The 19,251-nt window shown below is 40.7% G+C and overlaps 1 protein-coding gene across 8 annotated transcripts in view; it reads right to left on the reverse strand.

Moving 5' to 3' along the window:
* The window catches only part of SGIP1 (SH3GL interacting endocytic adaptor 1), a 114,419-nt gene that overhangs the window by 75,722 nt on the left and 19,446 nt on the right, over positions 1-19,251 (reverse strand). For 3 of the 8 annotated variants that reach the window (XM_033151869.1, XM_033151868.1, XM_033151866.1), the window contains exon 1: positions 13,270-13,291. The exons of the other annotated variants lie outside the window; for them this stretch is intronic. In XM_033151869.1, the coding sequence (XP_033007760.1) occupies positions 13,270-13,276 (7 nt within the window). In that variant the 5' untranslated portion in view covers positions 13,277-13,291. Of the gene's footprint in view, positions 1-13,269; positions 13,292-19,251 lie in introns of those variants that run through there. 8 annotated transcript variants of the gene reach the window in all.

Here is a 19,251-nt window from a genome sequence, read left to right on the forward strand (position 1 = left end):
GCCTGTCAGCTAAGTTTCCATTCATAAAGAAGTTCAACTCTATTCCTTTGGGCCTGAATACAGCCAGTGGTTTCCTTTCCAACTGCAGATGTTAATTAACTCAGCATTTCCAAGTCCATTATTTTATCACCTATCACTGCCATGATAAAGGATCACACTACTTATTTTGCATACATACTGGCTCTAATTGAATTGTAACTATTTATATTTCATACATTTCATTTATAATCTGGCTATTCCTTTGGAAACTAAACACCAAAAGAGTCATACGATTCTGTAAACACATTGATTATAGTTATTTCCATGGAATACCCATAGTGAACTATAAACAGGAAACAGAAATTAACCACATAATATAAGATCAGAGTAGTTAGGCTCCAAGACCAATAATTTGTTTTTCTCAGGAGCTTGAGCATTTTAAAAGAGGGAACTCTGCTCATCTAACTTTCAGGTGTTTCGTTTCAAAAACCTGCAAAACCTTTTTGACTAGAGCAAAAGTAATGTGTTTCTACCTCTATTCACTTACAGCTCTTTCAAACTGACTAGCTTTAATTCACTTTTAGTTGAGAGACATGCAATTCCTGCAACATTAATTAATTAACTGGGAAATTTGTTGCATTGATGTTTTTAGCAGGAGAGGATTTGATTTGATACTAGAAGCTTCCTCTAGCATTTGATCACCTAAATTAGTTACTTGTACCTAATTTCTTAAAATACAGTAAGTGATTGAAACTTCTGTTACATTAGCCCAAAGAAATAAGTCAAAATGTTGTGCATTTTTAAAATTTTGATTTTTTTTTTTAAACCACAGGGTAGGAAAGGGGGTAAGTAGTAATCTAATTATTTTTAGCAACAAACTTTGACAGAAAGAAAAACATTACTTTGCATTGTCAAAAGCAAAGGGATCTGGCTTTTGCAATAATCAAACACTATTTTGCATAAATAATCTGCAGAGAATACAGGATTAACATTTTGAATATGGGGAAAGACTATATTGTTAGCCGTAATGAAAAGAATTACCATACTTCTATTAATTATTAATTATTGGCTAGATTTTCTTATAGACTATTTCCCATTCAACCTATTTGCTCCTTACACAACAAGAAAAATAATTAAAAAGAAGCTTGCTACTAGGAGCTGCTATTATAGAGACACATATTTCAGAGACAGATTTAGGACAGTGTGATCAGTTCCATCGCACTGGGCGTCAAACCTAGGGGGCGCTGCAGGGTACTGCAACTGTGAATTAAGCAGAATGGAAGGCAAGAGGCAGGGAGGGGGGATTTTCGTCTCACACAGGGTGTTGCTGAAATATGGAAGACCAAAGTTTGCCCTTGCACATTTCTTTCTGTCCTTAAGGCAACATAAGAAATGTGTAACATGTCAAGAAGGCTAATTTTTAATCTAGAGAAGTGTGTTGTTTGAAACAAACCTTGTTTAGACACTTCAATAAGATGTAATGTATGAATTAGAAATAGTAACACTGGCATCTTCTGACATTTGCTGAATTTTAATTTTCTCCTTTCTCAAATGGCATGGAAGTGCCTCGATTTAGATTAAGTATACAGTTAAGTAAGACCATACTTTACTGACCTCTTAAATATATTTAATTGTTGGAGGAGGAGAAGGGAACTGCAATGTGCACCCAGAGGCCGCTCCCTCTAACCCAGGAACAGGGATTTTCACCTTGCATCTAAATGAGGACAACGCAGAAGATAACCAAATGTCATTTGGGAGGAAGTTCCATAATCCGGGTCATTGGTTTACAAACCCAACCCATTACTATATGTAGTCCAGGAGTACTATAACACTTCCGAAATAAAATTCATAAGAAATGACAGCAGGACAAAAAAATGAATGTGCACCATAGACAATTGTAGTTCTATCGTGTTTATAAAGAGAGAGGGAGAGAGAATTTGTGCCCTGTTTCATTTTTGACTTCATTTTTTTTTTTACAAAGCTGCTTTGCAGAATACTGCAAATAGAAGTTGAATGTCTGGCATGACAATCTGATATGTTCATTAATATTTTATAGAACTCATTTACAAGTAGAATTGCAGATGTCACACAGTGGGGACGAAAGGAAAAATGCTTAGAAGTGCTGGAGTGAGACAATGGTCTTGCTATCGCACTGCTTTAACAGACCCATGGCTCAGAAATATAGATCAGAACAGAGTTATCTGGAAACAGAGGTCAGTGGAAGGCTAACCAGGTTGGATATCAAGACTCATAGATATAGAGATCTCTGAATTATAGCTACACACAATATAGATGCAATGTAACTGATCATACAGAACATCACAAAGACACATCAGACAGTTCCTGTGAGGTTACCACAGTCCAAATATATACCACTCATAAGACATCAATTTTATAAATATCAACTCTTATCACCCATTTTCTAGCCATAAATCCATGACTACTATTGGTTTCTATACAATTTAGCTATTATCTGCAAGTACGCCAACCTCATGCTATTCAAGCAAAGAGCATGAAAAAAGCATCTGTACTATTGTTGTACTGCTAATAGCATTGTATTAATAGGGAGACCCTTTGAAAGTAATCCAGTTCTAAGAATCCAGAATGCCTGTTCTGTTATAAAATGCCATCATCCAGATTTTACTGGAAAATACGTATCACAATTTGCTCTGCATTTTCACCTGCAGTGTGTGTGTTTTTGTGGTGTGTGTGTGTTATAAAACCATGTATTATCTTCCATGTCAATGAATTGTGTGTTAGCTCTTTGAGGATCTCAAGGACAATATCTCAAGGCCCATCACTCTGTTTCTAAACCAACCTGGAGCCTGTGCTCATCATCTGAGGCTCTTCTTTGTATGTCCCATCCATGAGAAGCCTGGAGGGTGGCAACACAAGAACAGGCCTTTTCCGCAGTGGCTCTCCATTTGTAGAATGTTCACCCCAGGGAGGCTTGCCTGGCGGCTTCATTACTTATCTTTAGGCACCAAGCAAAAAAGTTTCACTATAATCAGGCCTTAAAGGACATTTGGTGTGAACTGCAAAGACTCCAGTTCAAATCTCTGGTTAGCAATGAACTCATTGAAGGAACATGGGCATATTCCAGGCTCTACCCACCTCCTCCATCTGAAATACAAGTATAATAATAACTAGTACTGTAATAACTAGTACCAGTCTATTATTCAGTTATTGTAAGCCTTACAGCATGCAAGATACAGCATAAGTGAAGCTTTTAGGGGAAAACTGTTGTTATTGTTCAGTCGTTCAGTCGTGTCCGACTCTTCGTAACCCCATTGACCAGAGCACGCCAGGCACGCCTATCTTTCACTGCCTCCCGCAGTTTGGCCAAACTCATGCTACTTGCTTCGAGAACACTGTCCAACCATCTCATCCTCTGTCGTCCCCTTCTCCTTGTGCCCTCCATCTTTCCCAACATCAGGGAAAACTGTAGTAATGAGCGAAGAGACACCGAATTCCATAGGAATCGCATCAGAGTGCACATGTATAAGATTATGCTGCAAGTCACATTTATATGGTAAGGTTGGTCACATTTAAATGTATCTCACTGAAATAAGTGAGACTTAAAAGTCTTTACTTGAACCGACCGAGTCTACTGTTTGCTCATAATGTGGATGCTGTTAAGTAGGCAGCCTAGGATTTCCTGCTGCGGTATTCTCCCCTCTCAAATCCCTCCGGCTCAGCATCTATCAAGGTAATTAATGCTGTCATTTATCCAAACTCTGGAACTGTTTATCGTGTATTGTGATACCTCCTTAGCAAAATGTACCTTAGACCAAGATCACATTTCCCAGCCTTTACCAAGCTGATACCCTCCAGATGTTTTGTATCACAACTCCCATCAGCCCCAGCATGGTAGTCCAAAACATCGGGAGGGCACCAGGATGGTGAAAGCTGACATTTTAAAGTGCTTTATTAGGACTTTGCAATCTTTCTCCATTCCGGTTTATATGCACTGCCACAGTATACAAGTTGTGTTTTTCCTGCTTCAAATGTAATTGCATCTCCCTTCAGCTAGTGAAGGTGACAATATTTATTCTCTTGCCTACCCCATATGCTGGCCTACAGTGGCCTATGACTACATGCAATCCCATAGTATGGTACGTAGACCCGCTTTTCAACATTACAAGCCTGCCCACCCCACCCTCAGCAGTTTCTTGCCTTGTCAGTTTTTGATATTTTATTTTATGACCTTTTATAATTGTTGCTGCACTTTGTGCTCCATTTTGGAAGAAAGGTAAGATAACAAGATAAGTAACTAAATAAGCAAAACAACAGGCATTAACACCCGTAAGTAAGAGGCTAAAAAGTGGCATATTGATCCTAGACAGATGCAATTGATCCTAGACTGTAAAGTTGGTAAATGTTCAGACAAAACTATACTGCAGAGACACAGAAGCTGTGAACTCCAGGTGTTGCTGGACCACAACAGCTCCTACTGTACCTGAACACTGGCCATGCTGGTTGGGGCTGGAGAGAGTTGGTTTCCAACAAAATCTGAAGTGCAACACATTCCCCATTTCTGCTATTCTGCAATAATGGACAATGGGAAAGCTCCCACTGTTGAAACATCTTACTGCTTCCAGACACCCCCTCCCAAACTTTGTGCCACTCTGCATTTTAAAAGTTACTCCACATATCAACCAGGAACAAGCAATTTTCAAACAAATCACCTTGTAGAAATGTTGTATCTGATGCCCAATCACTTTTCCATACCTTCCCAAATAAAAATTAAGACTAAAATCACTTTTTGTTAACATTGGCAATGAAGAAAAATCAGCATATAAGTCAGATGTTAATCTCTGCCTTTCGCTATAGATAGGTGCTACTAGCTTAGTCTTCAGCAAGAAACTGATGAGTTGGAATTCATTAGGATATTTGAAACTCTAGAACTCCGCAAGCACTGGAGGTGGCTCTCTCACTACAAAATGCAACTGTCCCACTTTTGATGTCATATGATTCTCAGTGCTCTGCTAGTTTAACATCAGTGGCTTCTATGTGGGGGTGAGTCACATTCACTCCATTTGGATTTTGTGTGCAACAGAGAAATGTAATACACCTGCCTATGTATACCAAACCCGTTTGGCTACTGGTCAGGTAATGGAAGCTTATGAAAAAGCCACTTGTTTGTACACTACCTAGTAAGGCTATAGTGAACATAAGATCTAAGCCACACAGCCAAATCCTATGCATACTCATTTGGAATTTAGTCTCATAATTCACTAAAAATTACTTCAAGTAAGTTGACATTGATCTGTAGTCCTAGCCTCCCACCCAGATAAATAATAATAATAATAACAATAATAATAATCAGCCCCCACCACCTACACAGGATAGCAGTCCCTCCCAGCTCTCACTGGGATCCCTCCTTTTCCTCCCAGCCTGCCCACAAATTGTAGCCTGCCCACAAATTGGCCAATCGTGGGCAGGTTACCCTGTGGGCAGACCAGACTGAGCCTGTGGGCTTCACTCCAGTCTGTCTGCTGGGTACTGAAGCCCAGGATGCTGGGGGTTGAAGGCAAAACTTGCATAAAATTCCTCCATTCTTCTGTTAGCAAAAACATCTGCCAGGTCAAAAGCCCTTTCATAAGCACAAATGCACCATTTAGATTTCATTCATAGAACTGCTATTTATATTACTCATAAGTATGTTCTTGTTCTTTAAAAACTCTCTTATCTTTTATTATTTTCTGTCATTCAGCTGAATCATGGATGTTTGCTTCTAATAAAAATTTGAGCTCAAAATAACATTTTCAATTTATGTACATTCATTAAATATTTTTTTCTATACCATGTGGTTGAATGAAAATGCCCCACATAACATGACATAAGCAGAATATTGCCCTCATATTTCATTCTCTGTTGGAATGCAGAAAAAGATGCATTTTAAGAATTCCACTTCTTTTGTTGTTTAAAAAGAATCACACAGTCCTGCTAGGTCTGAACAGGTTCACACTGTGAATTTTCCACTGAAGTATAACTTTGTTCTTGCCTCCTTATTTGACATTTTGAGAAATATAATACTGTCAGATATTCATAGGTATAATAGCTGCCATTATTATTTATCTGGAACATCTAATCAGGAAGCAAGAACAAAGTTATTATTCATGGAGGAAACAGCGGGGCATATTTCTACCCTAAAACTGCCTGCTCACTCATGTCTGAATTAGAAATATAGAACATGAAATACAGTCTAGCTTCTACTTGAGAAAATTATATTCCGTTCCTCCCCATCCCACAGTAATATATCCCATCCCTTATTTTGTCTGTCTAATTTTATTTATTAGAGCCTCCTTCTGCAGATCTTCCTGTGATAATCCCATAGTTCTGTAAAAACTGCAAATCAAAACTTTCATTTAAGAGGAATAAGAAAACTCTGTATGAGATATAGGAAAATCTTATGGTGGTGTGAAGAATCAACTTTGACCCAACCCTAATTCCCCTGCTCCCTTTTATTGGTATTTACTGCTGCCAAATCCTTATGAAAGAAATTTGAGGAGATCTATGGGCAAGGTAATATGCTGCCACTGTCATTGTTGTTGAAAAGCAATTTCCTCTTATCCCATCAGCTTCCAGGCATGAGCATATGGCTAGGGCCCATGGGAAGGAAAACTTCTGAATTTGCAAACTATACCAGTCAAAGAATATATGCGATTTAAGAAATTTGCTTAGGATCAGGATGCATAGAAAAAGTAGAATGGAGTCAAAACTGGTAGCAGAGCACAAAATAATTCACATTCTCTCTCTACATTTATGCAGGCCTGAACTTATAGCTCAGGAAAGTCCTCATCCACTTGGATTTATGGTCAACCTCTCTTTGGCGATGGATATGTCATTTCATGGGCACAGCTTCACGTAAGAGTTTGACCTTAAGTTAGACAAGACTGAAATGGGATTTGCCTTACTTAAATTGGGACTGCCTTGTTCTAAAACAGGGGAGTTCACATTTTGAGTTCATTCTCTTGATCATCCCTGCTTTTGAGTTGAAACACAGAAATGTAGAAAAGGGAGACAGCAGGTACCCAGAAAACAACGGCAGTATTTAGCATTCAGATGGTGCTTTGAGATATCAAAATTGCTTATCACAATTATTTTCATTTATAAAATGCCTAGTATATGCTTGGCACACTACAGAAATAAAAACACCAGGACTCTGCCTGCAACTGGGAAAGGGAGAAAGAAGGGCAAAGAGTTAAAAAAATCAAAGATATAATCTACCTAAGGATGAAAGTACCACACTGTGTGTGTAAATATTAACATCAAAAGGAAATTGCAAGAGATTTTATTTAAAAAGCAGTTTTCAATAATTTATTAAAGACAAAGAATATTTTCCTCAACTGGTATATATATACATTTTATGAAATTAATGAATTGATTAACTGTTCCTCCTTCATTCAGCACCTATTCACATGTGTTCCCGATCTTCCTGATCCTTAATGCTTACAGAATCTTGTCTAGCTAGATTTCTGGTGGGCAGCTGTATCACAGGTGCAACAAAACAGGCATAGGCAGCAGCCATCTATGGCACCTGGGAAGCAACAGAGTTATCTTGGGCACGGCTATAGAACAGAGCCAAGCAAACACTCCTGCTACCCTCTCTAATGTAACTTTGCTGCTAGAAGAAAATAAACTTTGCAGCATACGGGCCTGCACCCTTTTTATGAATGCAAGCACAGCATATTTTTGGGTGGGCATTTGGCACAATCAAATAACTCTATCTATAAATCACACTCTCTGCACGGAGCCTTTCACAGGATAAGTTTTAAAAACAGCTCTTAATACTCCCAAATAGTAACCTGAGTGGCAGCATGAATTCTGTTCAGTCACTAGGAGTAACAAGGAAGTTATTATTTGTTAGTGGAATGACATCAAGGAAGTAGTCAGGTGGAGCTCCTAAAAAAGGTACAGTATTGGGGTAGTGATGGAAAAAGTTAGACTCCTTGCACTTTCAGATTTTACTTGTGTGAGCAATAGAATATGGAATGGAGCTTCTCCTGAGATCAGAGTTAAAAACTGCTGTCATCATGAGCCACCAAGCGCCAAGGTGAACAAAAAAAGTTGCCCAAACTAGAGCATAGGGACACGTGCTTTATTTCTAGCAGAACCTCCTTAAGAACACCACATTCTGTCAACTTAGCTATCTTTTATGTAGATAACTGTCAGTGGCAGAAGTCTGCATTCTGTAATCTATACCTCCAGCACCTACCATTGGCTATCATAGTTTGTCTTCTTGGTGTTAGATACTGCCTATTCCACTTTGTGTAACAAATTACAAAATTAAGGGGTCGAAAGGGTTGCAACAACATGCCTTATAAATGGGCTAGGTTTGCTTGAATGAAGGTAAGTTCAAAACCAAGTAGCATCAAGCAAGGCAAACAGTTGGCATGCTACAAAGTTGACCTGATCTACTGGTAGCCAAATGGCATTCCTGAGAGGCTGCAGCAACATGGAACAAGTGGTCATGGCAAAGAAGCTGCTTCCCCGAACTCTTGGGCCAGCCCAGAAAATATGGGATGGGGGTGAATGAAAAGCAGAGAAGGACACCCAACTGGCATTGCTTCCCCCCTTTCTTCCTCAGAACATCAGGCAACAGCAGCAAAAGCAAGGGCAGAAAAAGGTCCCCTTTGAAAAATTAAAGAAGGCAAATCTGTGTGAAAAACTGGGTTTCACACAGTGTGAATGGGAATAGACACAAGCAGCAGCTGAGCTATGATTTTGTAGGTCACGCTTCTTTTGAGAAACAGCCTTTACAAGCAACTTTGGCACTTCTTTATGTTGTGAACTGCCCTGTGATCTTCAGATGAAGGGCAGTATACAAATTTAATATATAATAATGATAATAATTATTGGCAGGTAGCCGAAGATTACCTGAAGCTACTAACATGAGTTTGGCCAAACTGCGAGAGGCAGTGAAGGATAGGCGTGCCTGGCGTGCTCTGGCCCATGGGGTCACGAAGAGTCGGACACGACTGAACGACTGAACAACAACAAAGCCGAAGATTGGTGATGGGTTCTTATTTTGCTTGCCACTACAGAGGCTGCTTCTCATGATTATCTTTTTTAAAATCCACATATACAGCCTATTTGTATTCTCTGATCACTAATGTTTTAACAATAGAGCTCTGGAACCGACCCCTTTCTTATGGATTTGACATTCTCTCCAAGATCTAGCAATTCTGTCCTGGTGCTGAGAGGTTGCCAACTTGGTGTGTGGCACCTCTATCTATGGGAGGAGGCATTTGCTCAGCTCTAAGATGCTGGACTATGTAGGCCTTTGGTCTGATCTAAGGACTCTTCTCATGTTCATCATGCACACTGAATGAAAATAATAATGCCTCACTTCAGGACATTATTTAAAGCTGATTTCTCTTTTCTTTCTTGCATTTAAACAACCATTTCTGGAATCAAATTCTGCCAACTGGACCAGAGGCCAGGTAGGCATGTGCCTCCTCCCTTCCAGTTGATTGGGTAGCCTAGTTCAGCATGAGTAGCCTTGTGATGAAAACTAGTCTGACCATGCATGGCAACTACAGTACATGGAAATGTGTAGATAGAAAAAGGAGCAATAAAGTCAGCTTTGCTGCATGGCTGCTCACCAGAGAGGGCTGGTCCCCCACAAGGATGCAACTGCCACCCCATGAAATCCTAAGTGGGCTCTCCATAATTTGTATGCATTTATTTGTTAGGTGTTTTCCTGTTCCAATAAGTACTACATGAAGAAAGTTACAAAATGGTGCTTCCTACCACAATTAAAAAAGGTAAAATAACTGTGTGTGTGTGTGTGTGTGTGTGTGTGTGTGTGTGTGTAAACAATCCTAACAAAAAGGAAAAGAAACAGCAACCATAAAGGTTAAATGTCCAACAATTCAGACACTAGGAAAATCCTTTGAGAATGTAAATACTGTATTTTCATAGGAGAAAGGAAAAGAGGGAAATGGGCTGGTAAGTCTCTCCAGGCAAAGGAGACTGTTCAGGGATTCTACTGATGAAGCTCTTCTCTGTGCCCAAACTGTTCTCACTTTAGGGAAAGATGGCATATGAAAGAGACTTCAATCCACAATCAGAGAGAAGCGGTGGTATAGTGAAGACATTCTGTAATGTCTGCAGGGTCCAAGATGTTTGGGAAAGGGCTGTAACCAGCACTCTGAAGCCATCCAATAGTCACAGCCAAGAGGATCTCCCACGTCACTGCCTGGGTTTAAGAAGTACCTATGGCGATTCACTTACATTCAGCACTGCAGACTCTGATTAATCAACATTTTGGCTCCCTTTCTTGCTTTCCTTTTAAAAGCTTTACTACATCACAAGTATCAAATGAGCCTAGTCATTTGTTTTTCCAGAGGCAGCACCATGGCTACGTCTTCCCTGATCACAGGAAACAGGGCTAACACTGCACTGACTAGCTGGGAACAGACAGTGCTGTGCTATGTTGAATTGCAATCCACTATGCGGGGGGGGGGGGGCGATGGTAGGGGAGAGATAACAAGACTGGCAGCTGCCATCACACAATGCTTCATTTCATCCATTAGGGAAAGGTCTTGTCGGCAAGGAGGTTAATATGAACTTGTTCTATGCAAGCGTTATTAAGCACCTTTCTGAACAAGAAAGATACTGTCCTTAAAGTGCTCTTTTCTTCCAGATTTAGCAAAAAAATGGAAAATCTACTGCATGCCAGAGTGCTTGGGGGCGCTTTTATTAAGATAGAAATGATCTTCCTCCCGATATTATTACCACAGTTAGAAATGCTCCTTCCAGGCAATAAGCAATGAAAAGAAAGGATAACATAGGGAGGGTGAATGCTCAACACCCCAATAAATCCACCAAGGGCTGACATACCCAAATCCAGGGTGACGACCTCCTCAGTTGCAGTAGGAAGTTGAATAACCAGGCTAAAAACAAACCCTGCCATGTAGTACTGCCCCCACCCCGTTAGTACCCCAACCTGAACTAGGGAAACTTTAGGCTGTTTCTGGATGCCATGGGCCAGCCTTGAACCAGCAAGCTGCACCCAGGCACGCATAGGTGTTGCAATCCACAATCTTCATCACAGTGGGGGCCATTAGACAAATGTCAAACTATTTTTACACAAAAAGGCCTGGATACAGGAATGCAGATATTGCTTAGCGCCCATCAGGGCCTAGGGGCATCCTTCCCAGCACTAGAAGGCATCCATGTTGGTTGACCATGAATTTCTGCACAGTCATTGCAACCCTGGTGTCCTCTTGCACCAGAAACTCACAGATAGCAAGATAAAAATAATTAATGCAACTCTTCCCCTCAGTGAATACCACACCCAGAATTGTGAGTTAAAAACCATTTTAAAATGTGAAAGTGGAACTTCTTTATACGTGGTAATCAGATATGTTTTACTTAAGAGTAGACCAACTCTGTGGTTCTGGGCATCATGCAGTGGCACTGGACCAGGGCTTTGTGGCATGTGATGCTCAGAAATGAGTGTGGCATTTGCCATAACTATATCTGACAAACAACTAGGGAGGCAGAACAGATTCAAAACACAATTTTATGTGGGATGGGGTGGAACTGGTGGATTAACTGCCTCTTCCAAAGCTCTGCCAACTTCTGCTGGCCAGGACAGGAGAGGACTAAATGTATTCCTCCCCTTAGGGGGTAGAATTAATTACACAAGCATACAAAGAGGGAGGCTATTCTGGGGCTTCTCTGAGGAAGGAAGGGGCTTAGATCCAGTGTATCCAAAGCCACCACTATCATGCCCCATCCCCAGAATCAGGCCCAGTGTTAGGGCCTACTGATGGCTGGTCAAAAAACCACCAGCAATAGATCTATGCTCACAGAGCTATCTATGGGTGCACTGGGGGGCCTAAGCAGCAGATGTGCTCGTTCACCAGTGAAGCTCTTCCATGCATGGAGAGAGGTGCCTCCAATTCATCCCAAACCACTCCCCAGGCCAGCTAGCAGATCCAGGGTTAGGACTGGAGTTTGCTTAAAAGTCAATATCCTTATATCATTCACATAATATTGTGAAACTGAATCTTTATATTTTGCCTTTATAGGGTTAAAAAAAAAGAATATGAAAAACACCAGCAACTGATAATGAATAGCAGAAAAAGTAATCTGAAGTAGCTTTTATGCTTCTTGTTGTTTCTAAATGGATATTTTCTTTGTTTCTAAAAATAATATTATCTGTTAGTAAATAGTGTTAGTTTGCAAATAATGAATTTTTCAGTCACTAAGGACCTAATCATAATTATCGTTGCTCTTTTTTATTATTCTTACATATTGTTTTCCAGATAAATCACCACAGACTAAAGGCTTTATCTCAAGTGTAAGGAGCCATCTTCCTGAGGATAATAGGAACTGACAGTTACTGACCATAGCTTGCAGTAGTGTGAACTGTAAAAGAAAAAGGACTGAGGAAATCTTGGAAAGAGAGCTTCATCTATAATGTTAGTTTGTAGTTTTAAAAGACCACCAGAAAAGCCAGAAGTATCTCTAAAACTTCAGTCCTATAAATTCATGCCTGGGAGTAAGCCCAGCTGAGTTCTCAGGCTACTTGTGCCACATGTAAACCATGAAGGGGATGGTCGGGCGAGTATGAAAACCATTGGCAACAGTTGCTTACCATATTTTATCTTTCTCCACACTGCTGTCAGTAAGATGGGTTTTTCCTGCTTCTGCTACAGGAATATCAGTGTGTTTCCATAGCCACGGACACTAGGTTAATCTTTGGAATATGGACACCAAGTTCACAGAGCAGAAAAATAAATTAAATATCAAACACAACCAGGGCTGGCCCTACCATTAGGCAAAGTGAGGTAACTACCTCAGGTGGCAGATGGTGGTGAAAGCAGCCCCTTGGCTGTTCCTTCTGAGCCCCCCTGGCCATTCTCTTCTGTTGGAAGACAGAGCTGTATATGCTGTACAGCATGTCCTTGAACCCCCTAAACTAGCATACTACCTCAGTTGTTGTGGAGCACACCATCCCATCATAAGTGAAGAACTGAGGTTCCATTGCTTCTCTTGAGTGGAATGGGAAGGGGAACTGCCATTTCGTCCTTTGCCGTAGGCAGCAACACTCTGACCATCAACCCCCTCAAATGCACAACTTACGCTCATTCCTATTAGAAGGTGAACCAATATCTTCTTTCCTTTCCTCATTACCCTGAAGCACAGGGTGTGGTGTATCATCATCCAACTCCTGCACCACAGCCTTTGTATACAGGGAACATATAGCACGGGCCATTGACCTCTTAAGCTAGAGTTTCAGAGAGTAAGGGAATGATTTTAAGTCCTTACCACCCATCTTCCACCACACTTTCCTGGAAGCATGATAAGAAGGTCCTCCCTTCATGATCCATGACACTAAACGCCTCTCTAAGCAACACCATAGCAACCATGTTGTAGGAAGTGATGCTTGAGAAGTCCATTATGACCGGTTGGGTTTGACACCAATCAACAAACACACAAGTAAAGCTTCCTCATTTGGCTTGCTTTGGAAGCCAGTAAGAGCCTGCTCTGGTCTTCCAGGGAACCAGGCAGGGTCAACAATCAAGGGTCAGCACAGCAGTGTCCCTAATTTCCAGCGATATCCCTGACTTAGAGAATCTGTCCCAGTTTCTGATTTTATCCTGGAATGTCTAGCTTTTCCTTAGGATGTCCCTATTTTCATTGGAGAAATGTTGGGGGCATGGAGTTGTCAAACCCCCAAGACATCTGAAGACAATCCTGTATAGGGAGGTTTTTTTAAATGTTTAATGATTTATTATATTTTTATATATGCTGGAAGCTGCCCAGAATGGCTGGGGCAACCCAGTAAGATGTGTGGGGTATAAATGGTAAAATTATCATTATGGAATGAGACATCCCTATTTTCATCAGAGAAATGTTGGTGGGTATGGCATAGGCATTGTATCAAGGGAGTCACCCCTCCACAAGGGACCTGATGATAAGAGCTCCCTGGAACTGCTGCAGTGAGAAAAGAGACTCATGGTGTTGAAAGGACTATGGGAGTTCTTGCCCAAGGGCTCACCTAAACCTTGAGCCAACAAGAATTACAGACAAAGAGAAGCTTGATTCCAAACATCCTCTGAGCAAGTAATTCTAGTTTGGCCTTAGAAAGTAGGAAAATATTTACCTATGCTCTAGTTTTGCCTATCTTCTGAGGCCCAGTTAGATACTTGCTTAGTAAGAGAATGTGCAGAATCAAGTCTCTCTTTGCAGGGGCGTACCCAGGATCAAAACTACGGGGGGGGGGGCAAGCCATGGTCGTTCAGGTTGTGACATTTCAGCACGGAAGGGCGAATGAAACCAAAATTTTAGGAAAATTATATATAATTATAGCAGTGCTTTATTACGGTAGTTATTACAATAATTTGCTTGAATTTTTTAAAAAATTTTTATTCTAGTTACATGTCTTATACCAGGGGTGGCCAACTCCCAAGAGACTGTGATCTACTTTCAGAATTAAAATCTGGCAGTGATCTACCCCCGTTTTTGGGGGTTCAGCTCAAAGTTGTTGACCTTTTTGGGGGATGAGGAATGCCCTGTTTTTTAGGGGTTCGGTTCGTTTTTAGTTGTTGAGCTTTTTTTAGGGACCAGACCTTCTGAAATAATTTATTTAAAAACTAACTCAGCAAGACAGAAGACTGCCTGCTTTGTAAAGTGTGACAACCTTTGAGGTACAAAACACCCAGACAAGGAAAACCAACTCAGCTAACTAGTTTACACAGATCTGAGGAGACAGTTGATGCGTGCTAGGCCTTCGATTTCACATATGGCGCCCAAACAACTGTACCCGCACCACACCACCTCCAAAGTAACCCAAAAAGCTGAAAGCAAATGCAGTAGCAAACCTCAGAACTGAACTTAAAACAAAATCTGTATTCCCCTGCAACTGCACAGGCAAACTACCTAGAAATCAAACCTTGCTGCAAAACAATGCCACCCCCAATGGAGGCTGGAACCTGCCCCACAAAAGGAACCTGGGACAAGCTGAAGCACCAATGGCTCAATTACCCTCTTTGATAACATAAAATGCACAATGATTATTTAAAAAAATATTTATTCCTTTTAATTAATTTTCTAAGCAGTAGAAACTTTAGCAAGAGCACACTAAATCCTGAATTATTTGATTACTGACCACATGTAAACAAAAAGCAACAACTCCCCCCCCCCAACAGAAAGCCCCAATGGCTGAAAAACTCAGTTTCCCAGGACCCTCAGCCCTAGCAAAGGAACTACTCACCATGCAAGGGAACTCAGTTTCCAAAGCTCTCTTGCAACGATCAGCCAGCGCAACACACACACACACACACACACACACACACACACAGTGTCGGCGCAAGAGCTCAATTGTTATTGAGATTTTGGGAGGGGGAGAAAGACCAGTAGTTGAGCTTTTTTAGGAGGAGAGCTTTTTCCCCTTTTAGGCTGCCGATAACCATTTTATTTATTTATTTATTTATTGCTTCTGGGGGGTCAGTTGCCCCCCTGGGTACACCCATGTCTCTTTGTCCACCATGGTCCACTGGAGAAGCAGAGCAGACTCCATTTTACTGGCTGCCAATACAAGCAACCGTAGCTGGAAAACACTTCCAGCATTCACCTTACCTTGTGCACTCCTCATGACCCCAGAGGCCAATACAGGCAGAAGGAGACTTCTTAATGATAAAACATGACAAAATGATCATTCAAGAGATAAAACGCGAATTGCCCCAAGAATCTGCAGTAAATGACCAAAATAAATGAATGAATAAGGGCACATATTTCCTGCTCGATGCAGCACAACACCAGAACACAGGGAGAGAAACCACAAACCAGCTTACTCAACAGCGTTTCAGGTAAAAGAACAGAAATCTCTACAGACCCACCTTAATTAATTCATTTCTATAGCACTACATGGTGCTTTACAGTATCCCCAGATGCGCCTAACATACCCAGTAAGACAGGGTGAGCCAACCCAGTCCCCTCCAGTACTAGGTCGCACCAACCCGTCAGCATGGACAGTGCTTAGGGATGTTGGGACTGGTAGTCCAAACATCTGGAGTGCACCACATTGGCTACCCCTGAGTAAGACATTGCTATGACCAAAAAAACGGGGACAGACAAATGGCTCACTTGGCTGTGACACCTCAGGTAACAATCTTCTTTCAAAAAAACCCCAACATGATACAGTTTTAAAATTGGTTTTCTGATAACTAAACTAACATGGGACCACAATGCTTATCTGATTTCGTGGATACTAACAACCACATTATATTATACAATTCAATTAAACAAAACTATATTATTAAGAAATATGATGAAATGGTCCAGATACAGCACTGACCCCCCACTGCCTACTTCTACCCACCAATCAAAAAATACACAGAGAGAGTGCTTTATTTTATTTCTAAAACAGTTTGCACCACCTTCTGGGCTTAACAAGGGCCCCCGATGTGTTTTACAGCAGTAAAATTCCATAACCCTTAAGAACAGGATGCATTTGAGACTGTTAAAATTAAAAACATACTAGCAAGTTTTAAATATATCCAAAGCATGCAAGATTTAAAAAAGCAAAACCTGTCTTTACCACCTGCCCTAAAAATAAAACAAACAAAAAAAGACTACATTGGGAGGGAGTTCCACAATTAGGACATTGCCAGTGAAAAGGTCCTGTTGTACATCCCCACCATTCATACCACCCTTGGGGACAGATCACAGAGCAAAGCCTCCAGAAAAGGCAGAAATTATGGGCTGGTTCAAACAGGCAAGAAAAAATAGGCAAGAAAAGCCTGGCCTATTTTGGTGGGAAATTTCTATCCAGACATGGCAGCATAGCATGTAAGTATACTAACTGTATGTGTTTGACAAATGCACGTTAGCCACTGCTCCCTGTTCTTGGTATCATTTGTGTATGGGGACTGGAAAAGTGAACCCTCCCTGACATCACTGGACTCTACTCTCATTAATCCCAGACAACATGGTCAACAGTCAGGAGTGAAGGAAACTGCTGTCCAACAACATATGGATGGCCAAAGGCTCCTTGTATCCCTGTGCAGTATGAAGCAACTATTTCTGCCACACTTAGTGCAAACGGAATATTTTTCTCCCAAGACAAATTGCAAAGCAGGAGTGTGATTTTTGTTGGGACTCTGACAGCAGGAAGAACCCTCACCCCTCTACCCACGTACCATGGTCCCAATCCAGATGAGGCTCAGCGCGATAATGGTTCTTAAAATTTCACTTTGTAATCTGGCTCTTTTTCTGTACACTGTGAAGCATAATTAAACATGTGAGTGGGGTCAGCCAACTTTTTTTGTTACCTACAATGCCCACTGGAATGCTGCAGTGTCATGACATATAGGTAAGTACGCCGGCTGCAATGGATTAATTCTACCCACTCCTTCACGGAAGCAAAAACACTTTGGCCTAGTTGCAGTTTTAACTGTCTCCAGCAAATTTCTTAAGATCTGGACACCTTATATAGATTTGCATAAACATATTCATGAGTGATCTATAATTTAGCCTCATTTTCCCTCTCACAAAAATGGGTTTGCATCCCTGTCTTCCTGGACATCAAGACATAGATAGGTTGTCCCCTGCCCCCACCCCATACTTGAGCTTTGCTTAGAGATGTTCAGGTTAATATGTACAACTCTGTATGAAAGAAAGAAAAAACCCTTATTAACTATGTTAAATAACCAGAAGGTTATTTTAAAAGTTCAGTTCGCTGTGCCTGGTTTTATAACACAGAAGAGTTAGCCAGTGAAATGGGTGGTACATAAATTTAATAAATAATACTAAAAAAATATCATGGGTGAAGAATGTTAGAATAAATACAGGATAAGCTGGTAAAGGAACACTCAACTCTTCCAGGAACCACTGCAAGAAGTGTGTACTGAGTAAATGCAAGAAGCATCAGATTCTGTATTTGACTGTGGATAACTGGTTTTCTGCAGGTGTGAAGAACATTTCGCCTTCCAGATATTTCTGGACTACAGTTCCCATCATCTATGACAGTTGGCCAAGCTGGCTGGGACTGATTTGAGCTGCAGTCTAACAGTACCTAGGTCACAGGTTTCCCTCCTCTAGTGTACTGCTCACCAGGAAACCATTAGTCTCCTATATATTGTGCACTCTTAAGTACAGTACTAAGATAATTGTAGTAAAATACTAGAACTATTGACCCAACTTAGCCAAAGTGAAGAGAGCAGTTAAACCAAACTAGTATTAACTGAAGATGGTCATGCATAAGCTTGATTCTCTCACCAAAATAAATGGGACTTATAGGTGCTCAACTTTAGTCCGACTGCGCTCATTATTTCCAGAAGGAATACAACAAACACTATAGCTGTATACAGGTATTATCCCCATACAAAACGAACACAGTATGGGGAGAGTGCAAACCCACTCCCATTGCCCTGCCATTCCAAGGATTCACACTTTGTGGGGAAGTTTTAAACAGGGGAGCACCAGAATACAGTATATTAGTACTGAACACCCAAACAAGAAACAAGAGGTTACGGGGCAAGGTATATTAAATAGAAAATAATTTAGTACACACATGCTTGGAAGGTGTGTGTGTGATAATATCAAAATTTTAGCTCCAAGTACACAATAGTAAACAGGGATTCATAAAACTTCTAAAAATGGAACATGACTCGGTTCTAAAAGGAGCACATTAGCTCAAACTGACTGACATCTGGAAGTCTATTCCCCCCCACACACACACATGTATTTGACTGAACATAAGTTTGGCTATATGCCATATACAACTGGACAAGACACATAGGTTTTCAGACTAGCTCTGAGCAAACAATAAAAACAACTAAGAATAAGCCATCACAGAGATGGATAGTCTTGCAATACTATTGAAAAGCAATATAATTCAAACTAAGTCCAAAAGTCTTTGACTATTGAAATGAAATGGAATTTGTTCCTCACCCTTTCACTTCCTGTGGGATTTTTTAAAAAATAAGTCCTGCATATTCAAAACACAAAGTTAGGGTAGCTAGGTGCTGACTGATCACTCATTATGCTGTGTTTGCTTGTGTAGATTTTGGAAGCATAGATGAGAGATTGACTCACCTGGATGAGTCAAAACAAAAGAGGAACACTGCAAGGCACCAATTGTTGAGCACACAGGAGTCAATGATACTGCAGGTGGCCCTAGAACAGTATTTCTAGTTCTTGCATATCTCAACATCCTACCCTGAAAGGTGAGATAGTGTTGGCTGGCTCTATAATAGATTGTATAAAGATGCTTTGCAACGAATATCTTCAAGCTCTAATACTCAT

Source organism: Lacerta agilis, chromosome 6 (assembly GCF_009819535.1).
Source record: "Lacerta agilis isolate rLacAgi1 chromosome 6, rLacAgi1.pri, whole genome shotgun sequence".
Classification (NCBI taxonomy): domain Eukaryota; kingdom Metazoa; phylum Chordata; class Lepidosauria; order Squamata; family Lacertidae; genus Lacerta; species Lacerta agilis.